At 31.3% G+C, this 10,618-nt stretch overlaps 2 protein-coding genes across 4 annotated transcripts; one reads left to right on the top strand and one right to left on the bottom strand.

The window, feature by feature from the left end:
- Nucleotides 1-357: 357 nt before the first annotated feature.
- On the top strand, nucleotides 358-4,876 carry LOC114371948 (UDP-rhamnose/UDP-galactose transporter 6-like). Of its 3 annotated transcripts, none has more exons than XM_028329286.1 (6): nucleotides 358-441; nucleotides 1,855-2,097; nucleotides 2,708-2,892; nucleotides 2,975-3,175; nucleotides 3,508-3,669; nucleotides 4,358-4,876. In XM_028329286.1, the coding sequence occupies exons 2-6, from the start codon at nucleotides 1,968-1,970 to the stop codon at nucleotides 4,646-4,648; spliced, it is 969 nt and encodes a 322-aa protein (XP_028185087.1). In that variant the 5' UTR covers nucleotides 358-441; nucleotides 1,855-1,967; the 3' UTR covers nucleotides 4,649-4,876. The 3 variants fall into 3 exon arrangements, with proteins under 3 accessions (XP_028185087.1, XP_028185085.1, XP_028185086.1); XM_028329284.1 differs by having other exon boundaries at nucleotides 381-754; XM_028329285.1 differs by having other exon boundaries at nucleotides 381-1,437.
- Nucleotides 4,877-5,866: 990 nt separating this feature from the next.
- Nucleotides 5,867-7,749, bottom strand: LOC114371949 (40S ribosomal protein S18-like). The gene is made up of 4 exons (XM_028329287.1): nucleotides 7,595-7,749; nucleotides 7,314-7,474; nucleotides 7,038-7,226; nucleotides 5,867-6,212 (listed from the first exon to the last, which is right to left on the bottom strand). Exons 1-4 carry the CDS (start codon nucleotides 7,595-7,597, stop codon nucleotides 6,107-6,109), a joined length of 459 nt encoding a protein of 152 aa, XP_028185088.1. The 5' UTR covers nucleotides 7,598-7,749; the 3' UTR covers nucleotides 5,867-6,106.
- Nucleotides 7,750-10,618: the final 2,869 nt, after the last annotated feature.

The following is a 10,618-nucleotide window of genomic DNA, read 5'->3' as shown; positions in this document are numbered from 1 at the left end:
GAACAAGTGTGTTTATTTTTTCGTTCAACAAACTCCAAACACGTGCAAGAAAAAGTAGTAAATTATTACTCCTCACAAAATAATGCAAAATGCATGTTGATGGATTGAAATGATACAACAAACACATCCTAATTACACCATTAGTTGACATAGTTTGATATAATGAGTTTAATGATTAACTATTATTATTAAAAAAATACTAGTTAATAAAAATAACCGTGTGAAATTATTTTATACTACATTATTAGTGTATAATTTGTTTTTTTCTTAATATAATTGTACTTTTTTAAGAAAAGAAAGAAAGAAAAAAACAAATAACAGTTACACTCGTGATGTATGTTCCAAAATGAAAGTAAAGGCGAGAAGGAACGTGCATGTTGGGCCATACCAACTAACTCCAAGGATACATGACATGAATGAATGAAGGATTCAGAAAACATGGTTACTCCTCGACTCAACCATAACTAACATGCTTATGCTCCTCTTCCTATTCCTCTTCTTCCGTGCGTAGCGCGTGCCACTCCTACTTCTCTTCAATCTGCTGCAAAACTCCATTTCCATTTTCTCACATTTCCTTAACATTTCCAACGCTCAGTGCCTTCTTCATTCACATTTAGCTTCTTTTCCCTATTCTCTCTCAACCCATTTCGCCTCACATTCTCAATCCTTCAAAAGTTTTACCCTTTTCTTAATTTATTAATTGAATCTTATATTTTTCTTATTTGAAGGGGACAGGAAAAAAAATAGAAACCTGGTAAATATTAGTTTACCCGTGTTTGATCTCTCTTTTAGAAAAATAAATTATCGTCATTTATTATTTTTTAGTGTCACCCTTCTGGATCTGAGACCCCTTTTGGGATCTGTTTATGATGGATATGAAAAATACGAGTTTTTAATTTTATATTTTTCCCCATAGAGCGGGGAATTGTTTTGCATTGTCAAATCTTATGGGTTCGTTTGGTGATGGATTAATTGGAGTTCAATTTTTTTGAATTGGTTTATGATGATATCGCATTCTGCTGAATTTAGGAGTTTTGTTTTGACATGAATCACCCAGTAAAGCCAAATTGGAATTGGAATTGCCATTAATGTCAGAATTATATATATCATGATGGGATGAATTCAAGACCATACCATGTGGGCCTGTTTTAAAAGAAACTATAAAGTGATTGTGGTGAAGACTTATCCTTATTCCTTCGCTTGAATTTACAATTTTTAGTTAGTCAATACATAAGTATAGTTTTTTGTTGTCAATCTATACTCCAAGGGGATTTTTTTATTTTTATTTTTTATTTTCTGAGAATAGCAGTGATTGCTGGGTGAGAGAATAGAGGTGAGATGTTAGCTGAAGGTCCTGAGAGGGGACGGTGTGGGTTATTTTGAACTTTAAATCAAGGATTTGCAAAGTCTTCTGAATCCTGATTTTCAGTCTTCACGGTATCTGCTGCTGCATATCACTTTTAATTTCATAAATTTGATTTGATAATCTAAGCTCAAGGGTTTAGTGATTCTCATTTTATCATCATGTGAACTTTCTATCAAGGTGGACTATTTTCACAAGTAGTAGAAAGGGAACAAAGTAGATGCTAGATGTTATGCATCAATGTGTTTATCGATAAATAATATTATCCGTGGGTTATTGTTGAAGATTATGAGATGCATAACAATTCCTTTGTTTGTCAATTGCTTTCTGACCCTTTTGATGCCCATAAGATGATTTTAGGTTATATATATATATGTATGTATATGTATTGAGAATATTTATTGTTCAATCCTAGTTTTTTTATGGTCACATTTCCATCTGTATTTTTATATATTTTAAATATGACAATTTCATACCTTCCACCTTACCAGGCTTTGTTATTTTAAATGGATTGAATCCTGAACATCATTTGAATGGATCAATGGAATGTTATGGAGGCTAATTAGAAGAGATTAGTGTTAAATTGTGAAATATAAACAAGAACATGGCTCCGGCTAGCAAGGCTGAGAAGAAGGCAACAGTGGACGCAGCTGCATGGGTGTTCAATGTTGTCACTTCTGTAGGAGTTATCATTGTAAACAAAGCTTTGATGGCCACTTATGGCTTCAGTTTTGGTAAATTAACTTTCCAATTTTTCACTGATATCTGTTCTTGGGTTAGAGGGCGAGCCCTGGTGCAGCGGTAAAGTTGTGCCTTGGTGACTTGTTGGTCATGGGTTCGAATCCGGAAACAGCCTCTTTGCATATGCAAGGGTAAGGCTGCGTACAACATCCCTCCCCCATACCTTCGCATAGCGAAGAGCCTCTGGGCAATGGGGTACGAAGTTTTTTATCTGTTCTTGGGTTACATTGTGTTTCTGGAATTATGGAATTTGATATATAGAGGGAGGAAGAGAGATAAAAGTGAATGAAACATTAATTGATATTAACTGTGAATGTACTAGTGTGTTGTTTGTTATGTTCATAAATCTAGAATATTTACCCTTATTTATACTAATCTTAATTCTTACTAATTAAGAAATCATAATATGATATGGAAATATGGTAATTAATCCTGAGAGTTAATGAGGATACTAATCCTAGAGAACAATATAGGATATGAGAAGATATTTTTAGATGTTTCCATGTATTCTAATTTCTAATAATCTTGTCCCAGATAATATATCATCATGCTTTGGTATTAATTTCTTATCGTCTTTTAAATATGATTTGCCTTTGCCTGCAGCTACAACATTAACAGGTCTTCATTTTGCTACTACAACTTTGATGACAACCTTACTAAGGATTCTGGGATATGTCCAACCTTCTCATTTACCCTTACCAGAGCTTCTAAAATTTGTTTTCTTTGCTAACTTCTCTATTGTTGGAATGAATGTCAGTCTAATGTGGAACTCAGTTGGATTCTATCAAGTGAGTTGTATTGAATTTTCACTATTGGTCCAAGGTCCATTAATGCATTCAGAAGTTAAATTTTCTTCTTAACCATTGGCAGATTGCTAAGTTGAGTATGATCCCTGTATCCTGCCTGTTGGAAGTTTTTTTCGACAACATTCGGTATTCAAGAGATACAAAACTGAGCATAGGTGTTGTACTTTTGGGTGTTGGTGTTTGCACTGTTACTGATGTGAGTGTTAACACAAAAGGTTTCGTTTCTGCCTTTATGGCAGTGTGGAGCACTTCTCTGCAACAATATGTAAGTGTGACATTCCAGTATTCCACTATAAGATTCAAACTTAAATATCATAAGTAAATCTCAAATAGATTTCATACTCCTGCACGGCAACATTACCGAGAGGTATGCAATAAGACAAACATTTTGATGTATCTGTGTCTTAAAAGTGTTACATATTATGCTTATATGTCCACATGAATGCATTTTAGATAAACTCTGGTATTTCATAAGTTATCATGTTTCAGCAAGCAGCACTCCTGTTCTGTAAATTGGTATTAGGTGTTTCAATCTGATTGTTTTTTTTTTTTTTATTCAGTGATTTATCAATGAAATTTCAAATGTTTCATGTGCAGTATGTTCATTTCCTTCAACGAAAGTATTCACTAAGTTCTTTCAACCTTTTGGGACACACAGCACCTGCACAAGCTGCATCACTACTTTTGTTAGGCCCTGTTCTAGACTATTGGTTGACAAACAATAGAGTTGACAGATATGCTTACAATGCAGGTTCTTTGGTAAGTGCTGGAAAACAAAGGATATCAATGCTATTAAACTCAACGCGTAAACCCTACATGATTTGTTTTCTCTGAGAAAATGAGTAGATGCGTTTGCAGATTCACATGGATGTGCATGTAATGCATGACTTGATGTGTTAAATCGATATTGACTTCACCTTCATATGTATGTAAAGAATATGGTTTTGCATATGATATATATGGTCTTGTTTGCATTCCTTTGTGTTTAGGCATGCCTCATTTCTTTAGATTTATAATCAATCTGCTTAATTTGCCTCAATTTTTAAATTTATTTATAGTGCTAAAAAATTGCTTGGCATTGGAAGCTTTGTGATATATATACTGTAATCCCAGGAAATATTGCCCTATCGACGTTGTGAGCATAGGATATATGTGATGAAGGAGATATGAAGTTGGACCATTGGTTGAGGAGGGGTGAAGGGAGGGGGTAGAGGTTGTGGGTTCGAATCCCCCCAACTAACATTTTTAATAAACTAACATTTTCTGATAAAAAAAAAGATATATGTGATGATTTTTAATAAACTAATATTAGTCTTAATTTCATTAAATGTCTGTAACTTAAAATGATGTAAAAACTATAGAACAAAATTGAGAATGAATTACAAATTGATCTTTTGTTGATATTGACCTTGACCAAGTTTCTTATATTTTGTGTTGGCTTTGGCAGATTTTCATATTTATGTCATGCACTATAGCGGTTGGGACCAACCTCAGCCAATTTATCTGTATTGGCAGATTCACTGCTGTCTCTTTCCAAGTACTAGGCCACATGAAGACAATACTTGTTCTAATAATGGGATTCTTTTTCTTTGGGAGGGAAGGTCTCAATGTTCACGTGGTTCTAGGGATGGTTATAGCTGTGTTTGGAATGATATGGTATGGGAATGCCTCATCAAAGCCTGGTGGAAAAGAGCGTTTGAATCACACTCTCCCCACCAACAAAATAGAAAACCGATAGTTTCACTTTCACAGCATTCACTCTTTTGTGGGGGGTTTATTTACAAAAGTTGAGAGCATAAGATGGTAGGTGATTATTTATAGGGAGGTATTTAATTGTTTTAAATTAAAACCTTATTATTTCAACATCATTTGCAATTCTTTAAATTTTATTTCTTGTTTTGGATTCCAGTGGATATTTTTCCTCATAGGACTGACTAGGTTCCATGCAAAATTTTCATCTCTTTCATGATAAGGCTATTTATTCTCTACCTTTTTAAATTTTTATACTATTTATCATTATCTTCAATTTTTTATTTAAAGAACTTATAAATATCCAAATATTAATTAAAAAAAACTCAATATATACTAATCAAATATCAAGAACAAATTATTTAAATATTGAATTATAAACAATTTTAGATAATCATAGTAAGTACTTAGAATGGGACAATATATCACAATTTGTGGAGAAGTACTATGAGGACCCTGACTCCTTTGCTTCCTCATTCAATTTCTCCAATTATCTCGTCCTTAATAGGGGATGAAATATGGTTTGTTCGACCTATAAGCCAAACGACACTTGATTCTCACATGCAAGCTTTTGGATTGGTGTCCAGTAAACTACTTTTGTTGAATGGGCTCATAGTCGAAAGAGTGAGGGAGAGCACATGCAAAAACCTCAAATGCTCGGCCAATCATTTTTTATCAGAGATATATAAGGTGAATAGGTAAAAGTCTTGCATGATTGACTTAACGACAAAAAACACTTCGCCTCTATAGCTTAGTGACAAAAAAACAATATTTGTAGCATTTGAACAACTTATAATGTTGATCACTGCCCAAGGGCCACAACATTTTTTAAACAAATTTTTTGCATATATTTTAATCAACTGAAATTTTAAAGAGTATTGGTCGAATTCTAAAAACATGGATTTCTAACCATAAAAACACATTTTTTTAGCTCTTCTTTTTAAAATTAAATTAATAAAACCAACATAATTACTAATTAAACCCACAAATTGGTAATTTTCAATCAATTTTAACTAAAATAGAAAAAAAAAAAAAAGCATTGCTAACATTTAACATTTCTCTAGCCATTAGAGTTGGGATATAGTTTTTCAACATCTTCCGTGATCAAGCAACAGCATTTCCGAATGTAAAAACTACGTACTAAACCACAACCAAATTCAATTTGTCTCCTAATTTATTTACTAATATAGTATTTGAAAAGGCGAGATTTCCCTTCCAGGATCAAACTGAATTCGTAATATTTCAATAATACTATTCAGGGTTCTCTACAACTAAGAAAACCAACACATCATTTAACTAAACTGAATCTTGATGCAAATAACAAACAAAATTGAAATTGTCAAGCCATTTAACGACGGATACAAAGTTGGTATGATGCAAAACATGTCTAGTGTACTTCAAACTTTCCTTCTCAACAAAATCTAATCTCCAAGCCAAACATAATAGCTTAACGCTTCTTAGAGACACCAACAGTCTTTCCCCTACGGCCAGTAGTCTTGGTGTGCTGACCACGGACACGAAGGCCCCAGTAATGCCTCAAACCACGGTGGTTTCTGCATAATAGTAAGGATACAATTTCAGTTCGTTAGCCAATGTTTTTCAATCAAACAATGCATACACAATGCTTGAGGGCAACAAGGATTTTATTAACAAGACAATGCACACATTCTCCAGAGAAATCCTTGTGAAAGTTGGAAAATTACAGAATTTGACTAGTACAAATATATGGCAGGGTTGGGTTAGATCATTTCATTACACATCTATCCCTACATCAATTGAGTGCAATGATGTCAATCTATCATACAATAAATGGTTATAGAGAATGTTTCAATATAGCTTATTTTTAAAATTAAATGCTTTTTAGTCAACATCTTGAGAAAGCTTTTGAAAAATATAATACAATTTACCCAAATTGATCTCCAGGTAAATATGCACTCAGAGCACACCAGAGCAATATTTGTAAATTCAATGTTACACTGCCATCTTGCAACTAAATGGTTAACAACAAAACCAAATTCTAGTCATTTGCCAAGAAAGCCAGCAAACCACTTATGATTTATAAATAGCTTCTTTCAAAGAGATTAAATTACACCACAATTAAGATAAACACGCTATTAGATAACAAAAATCACATCTTTAATCTCTATGAAATCATCATGGATAAACGAAACAGGCAAACAATTACATCATCCTAGTAAAAATGAAACAAACTAACAAGCAACACAAAACCACGTCAAATCCAACGACCAACAGATCCACAACCAATAGATAACTCACGGATTTAGCAGTCAGCATGATTCAAACAAAAATCGGACTTGATAATAAAAAAAACTCAAAACAATGAATAGATAGACAGTTAAAAAAGGTGAATGATAGACCTGATTTTCTTGAGTCTCTCAAGATCATCCCTGAGCTTCATATCAAGAGCATTAGACACAACTTGAGAGTATTTGCCATCCTTGTAATCCTTCTTTCTGTTCAAAAACCAGTCTGGGATCTTGAACTGCCTAGGGTTCGCCACCACAGTCATCACACTATCCAACTCAGCAGCAGTCAACTCACCAGCCCTGACAAACAAAAATCCCAATTTCAACAATAACCACAAAAATGTGCGAATTAACGAGCAATTGAACTCAACCAATAAAAAAAAGCACCTTTTGTTCATGTCAACATCAGCCTTCTTGCAAGCGATGTTGGCGAATCTCCTTCCAATACCCTTGATGGAGGTCATTGCGAACATTATCTTCTGCTTCCCATCCACGTTGGTGTTCAGCACACGCAGAATGTGCTGGAAATCCTCGTTCGCCACCAGAGACTGCAACACACACAAAAAAAAAAAAATCAGATATCGATTAAGGGTTCCTCAAAATTGAATCTTTTTTCTTTTCAATCAACGTTGTGAAGGGAGAGGTGCGATGAAATAATGAGAGCGCACCATTTTTCGCAGCGGAAGTGTTGTTGTTGGAGGGTTACCGTCGCTGCCGCGGATGCTGTTTGGTCCTGGCCGATTAAGGATCTGAAACCTAGGGTTTTGGGATCGAGTCCCTTTTATATAGTGTGCTGCGACTACGCTAGGGTTTTGTTGTGTGGGCCACTGAGAACGAAGTCGTTGGAGTTATGGGAATTTGTGGGCTTGGTCTGCTCCATTGGCCCATTTCTGACCTGATTTTGGGCTTTCTTTGCTTTCTTAACAAAATATGACTAAATGTAATTTTTGTCTATTTTTTAAAATTTCTGATTTTGATCTCTTTAATTTTTAATTAAGATATTTTATTTTTTAAAAAAATAATTTTAGTTCCCGTGTAACCAATTTTAAATGTTGACTGTGTGTTTTTTTAATTTTTTTAAAATTAAGCTTAAAAGCAGCTAAATAATTGAAAAAATTGTCGTGTGACTAATAAAAATACATGTATCTACCAATATCGACAAAAGACACGTATCAATATTTGAAATTAATCAAAGAAACTAAAATCATAAATTTTTTAAAAGTGGAGGCAAAATGTCTTAGTTAAAGAATGAAAGACTGAAATAATGAATTTTTTTAAAGTATGAAACGAAATGTCTCAATTAAAAAATGAAAAAATTATAATCATAGATTTAAGAAAATAAGGAGATAAAATGTTTTAATTTAGTATTAAGTTAATAAACATATTAATCACAAATATTCATTAATAACCAAAAGATAAGTGTGTCATGTCACATAAATTTTATCAACATTGAGAATTCAAAAATCAATTGATGAAATGATCAATATCACTAATTTAAGAAATTGAGAAGGCTGAATCTTATAATAGAAAATTAGGGAATTAAAATTACAAATTTATAAAATTAGGAGGACTAAAATCACAATTCAACATAATAAAAATCTTGATTATGTAGAGTAACATCCCCTGAATATAGAATTAAATTTTAGTTAAAAAATATTTGTTAATTCTACATAGATATATATAACTATTAATCATGGGAATTATCCAATTTGATATACATATTTCATTGGATAATTTTATCCTTAGACCATTTTTTAAATTTCAAAATTTTATTTTAACTTATTTTAGTTTTTCATTACTTTTATATTATTATTTTTTATTATATCTTTTTTATTAACTATATTTAACTTCTATTTTTTATTATTTAAAATTTTTAGAGAAGCACTTCCCTAGTTTTAATAAAAAAAAAAATGGTAGGCATAGATATTTTAATACATATATGTATTATTTTCATATGAAATATTAATGATCATATTTTTTACAATATTAATTAAATAAATAATTTATCAAAACATCGCTTTTGCGTGAAACAAAAATTATTTATCATTAAATTTATATTAAACCTTTTAGTATAACAAGCATTATTCCAACACATTAAAAAAAATTTAACTAAGAACGAAAATGTAAATTGTTTTAACTAAATTATATTTGCTTTCTCAAAGTTTATAATCAACGTATTTAGATATGTGCACTGAAAGTTAAACATCATTGTCATGGACTCGCATACAGTGCCCATAAGAAGATAAGAACAAGAGGAGAAAACAAAGAAAATATACTCAAAATAATGATAGAAAAAATGAATATTAATTTACGGGTTTCAAAACTCAAGCCGTCTAGTTTTTTATATTTTGTGTTCGTAAGTTTATCAAGAGTTAATAAAATTTTAAATTTTCAATCAGTATAAATAAAAGACTAATAAAGTCAATTTGATTTTAAATGCAATAATTTATTATCTTTAAATTAATAATAAAGAATTATAAAAGAAAATAAATGATATTCCAATATTTTTGTTTAAAAAGAGAAAATAATGCAATTATCTTTCCAATAAAACGGAAATTAAATAATAACATATCTTATCGAAATCATGAAAAAAGATATATAATACTTAAATATTATTATTATAAAATAATTATTATCTCTAAAATCAATTCATATCAAATAAAAGTAATCCTATAAATATTAAATTCACTTGTACTAGAAAAACAAAAATCAGCCCCCCAACCCACAACATACAACATACAACATACATCCATCCCTGAATGTTTCATTCAGTTACTCTTGACAGAATCCAAAACACATGTCTGACGTATCAGCATATCACATACTTCGATTGGCTAAGGGCTTGTGGCACATCATGGTGTCATCGAGTTTCATAAAAGCAAAATGAAGAAACTCTGAAGAATTGATCATCCTTACAATTATGGGTAGCTTGCGTATTTATTCATTAACATGTGTAGCGGAGTGGAACATTCTACAATTTCGCTGTAAGACCGGCATGTTTTATTCTCTATTTTAACACCAATAAATCTTTAGCTTAACAAAAATGCTTAAAAGAATTTAATGTCTATATATTATACATTAATATGTAAATTTACACTGTCAACAAATTATTTTATAATAATTATTTTAAAAGTCAATAAATTTATCATAAATGATAAATTAGGATCAATTAATGTGTAATTTTACCCCTTTTTCTCAACTTAAAATAAAAAAATCTAAATAATTTATTATAACGAATATTTAAATTATCGGCAAATACCCATTTTAGTATCCATCTTGTATCCATTATGAATTTTATCTGGAAATATTTGGGGTGCTAATATTTTTGTCTTCCCCAATTAAGAATTAATTTGCAATCTCATTAATTTAATGAGACCTTTAATTTTAATCGATAAGAATTATAAGACAACGACAGGGAGGTAAACTGTTTTTAACCTTTAAACTGTTTTTTTTTTGTAAGAAACTATTACAATAAATACAAAAATATAGTTAAACTGTATTTTAAACATTCTTTTACTATTAACTTAAAAAAATTATATTCATTGGTACCCATAAATACCCACAATATTGAAAAATCCATGAAAATCCACTTAATGAATACCCAGGAAGGTATAAGACAAAAATACTCATCAACAGAATAGGTAAGAGATAACTACTACCCATACTAATGCCATTCCTACCCTTAATACATC

Source organism: Glycine soja, chromosome 10, assembly GCF_004193775.1.
Source record: "Glycine soja cultivar W05 chromosome 10, ASM419377v2, whole genome shotgun sequence".
Lineage (NCBI taxonomy): Eukaryota > Viridiplantae > Streptophyta > Magnoliopsida > Fabales > Fabaceae > Glycine > Glycine soja.
This window is presented reverse-complemented; position numbering and strand designations above follow the sequence as displayed.